The sequence below is a fragment of the Amphimedon queenslandica genome, unplaced genomic scaffold (genome assembly GCF_000090795.2).
Source record: "Amphimedon queenslandica unplaced genomic scaffold, v1.1 AMPQUscaffold_10910, whole genome shotgun sequence".
Lineage (NCBI taxonomy): Eukaryota > Metazoa > Porifera > Demospongiae > Haplosclerida > Niphatidae > Amphimedon > Amphimedon queenslandica.
Genome location: NW_003548842.1, coordinates 5,980 through 7,898, shown reverse-complemented (window position 1 = coordinate 7,898; position 1,919 = coordinate 5,980). Strand labels below are relative to the sequence as shown.

The window sequence follows — 1,919 nt, the reverse complement described above, 5'->3', positions numbered from 1 at the left end:
GAGGGAGGACAAAGGTACAAAGCAATTAAAAGAGGAATAAATGAAGTGGAGAATGAAAAAGAAGTGATCAAGATAATGATGACGTGTTGCTATAGCAACCTATTATGTCCACGCCCACATTTTTAGACAGTTTGTTAGCTCCTCCTACTTTACCAAACACGTTTGAATGATGTCCACAATTAGGACAGACATAACCACTCATGTTCTCTATAATACATAATACAAGGACTTTGATCTGATTTTGAAGCAACTATAAAAATTTGTAAAAATCTAATTTTGATCAGAATCGGCTCAAACCTTCTACGCAGCATAAGTACATGTATATACACCAGGAAAAATTATAAAAATGAAAAATCATTTTTTAATTTTTAGCAAAATTTGGCATGTGACCAATCAGGGACTTTGATCCGATTTTGGAGCAACTTTAAAAATTTGTAAAAATCCAATTGTAATTATAATTTATTTCTAATTTAAGTATCTTCTAAAAATATATGATTCAGCTGCCACTGGGTGCAAGAGCTCATTTTAGCTAAAGGCGTAACCTGATGGTGTAAAACAAAACAATAAAGGAGTACCATTGGGTAAAAGTACAAGATATTAGAAATACATGTAATTGAAAGCTGTATAGTGACATCAAGGAATGGATACACAATACAAATAATCATAAACAGAACAAAATGAAATATACTATAGATAATGATCTACTAACTTCACAAGTTACTATGCTTTACAATATTTGTCTCTAATATAACTAGCAATGGATTTCTGTTCTATTGTATCCAGTGCTGTAGCTAATGATGACCAACTGGGACCTCCTTTCTCTCTCACTTTATCTTCTCCTCTTAACCAGGCAGACATACAAGCATGGAAACATTCCTCTGATTGTCCTCTACAGTCAGTGTCTATATCCACTAGTCTAGGATCATATAATCCTAACTGTAGACCTAGTCTACGCCATACAGAACAGGGCAAGTGTTGATCTGATGTTAATACTTTAATGACAATGTCGAGATTGTTTATATCTATAAAAATAAAAATTAATAATGTGTATATACCGTAGGGCACTTTTTTTCAAGGGCTGTAAATTTTGCGGATTTCGCAATTTTCTTTAAGATTCGCGAAAATAAATTCCGCGAAAATCAAATTAATACGGTACAAAATGACAGACGGCATAAATGTGTATATACACTGTACAGTCTACACTCCCACTACTTGACAATTGTGATAGTACATATTATAACATACCTAGCTTTATTGGAGTCAATGGTGTGTTAAATTCTTCAGCTAATTCAATCACTTCCTATAAAACAATAATTATTAGTGCTTGTATTAATGTATCAAACAGTTTGTGTGTTAATTCTTACCTTAATATCACGTCCTCCTAATAGTGACAGGTTATTAATATCTGATAATGATTCATCAGCTAGGATCTCCTTCAATCCTGTACGTCTAGTACCAGTAGCATTTACTAAAAACTCTTCCCTCTTGACAATAGCAGACATCACATCTTTTACACTATACACTGTCCTTTCTCTTGGTGTATTCACAGGATAGGCTAGTTCTTTAGGATCAATAACTAACTCTTTTACCTCTAGACTGGGACAGGATTCTTTATAAACACTCATTACCTTTCCTATCACATCTCTTCTTAAGGACACCATATTGTCACTGCAATTTTTCTCACAGGACATCATTACTAGTACACACTGGCTCTCATCCACAATCTCTACCAGTGATCCTACACCATGACTACTAGACCAATAAAGTCCATTCTTCCAAAATGTACAACATCGCATTAACTTGTCATCTTCTTGAGGTAGAGCCATTTTGTAAGCAAGACGTAATGAGAGAACGTGGAAGTATCGAGGAGGAAAGAAATGATGTTTACTAGTACACTGTAGACACCAACCAAACTGGTA

The 1,919-nt window shown here is 34.2% G+C and overlaps 1 protein-coding gene across 1 annotated transcript; it reads right to left on the bottom strand.

Moving 5' to 3' along the window:
• Positions 1 to 552: 552 nt before the first annotated feature.
• On the bottom strand, positions 553 to 1,585 carry LOC109589775 (uncharacterized). Its single transcript, XM_020005794.1, has 3 exons — positions 1,365 to 1,585; positions 1,246 to 1,300; positions 553 to 1,022 (listed from the first exon to the last, which is right to left on the bottom strand). The coding sequence occupies exons 1-3, from the start codon at positions 1,500 to 1,502 to the stop codon at positions 721 to 723; spliced, it is 495 nt and encodes a 164-aa protein (XP_019861353.1). The 5' UTR covers positions 1,503 to 1,585; the 3' UTR covers positions 553 to 720.
• Between the last annotated feature and the right edge of the window lie 334 nt (positions 1,586 to 1,919).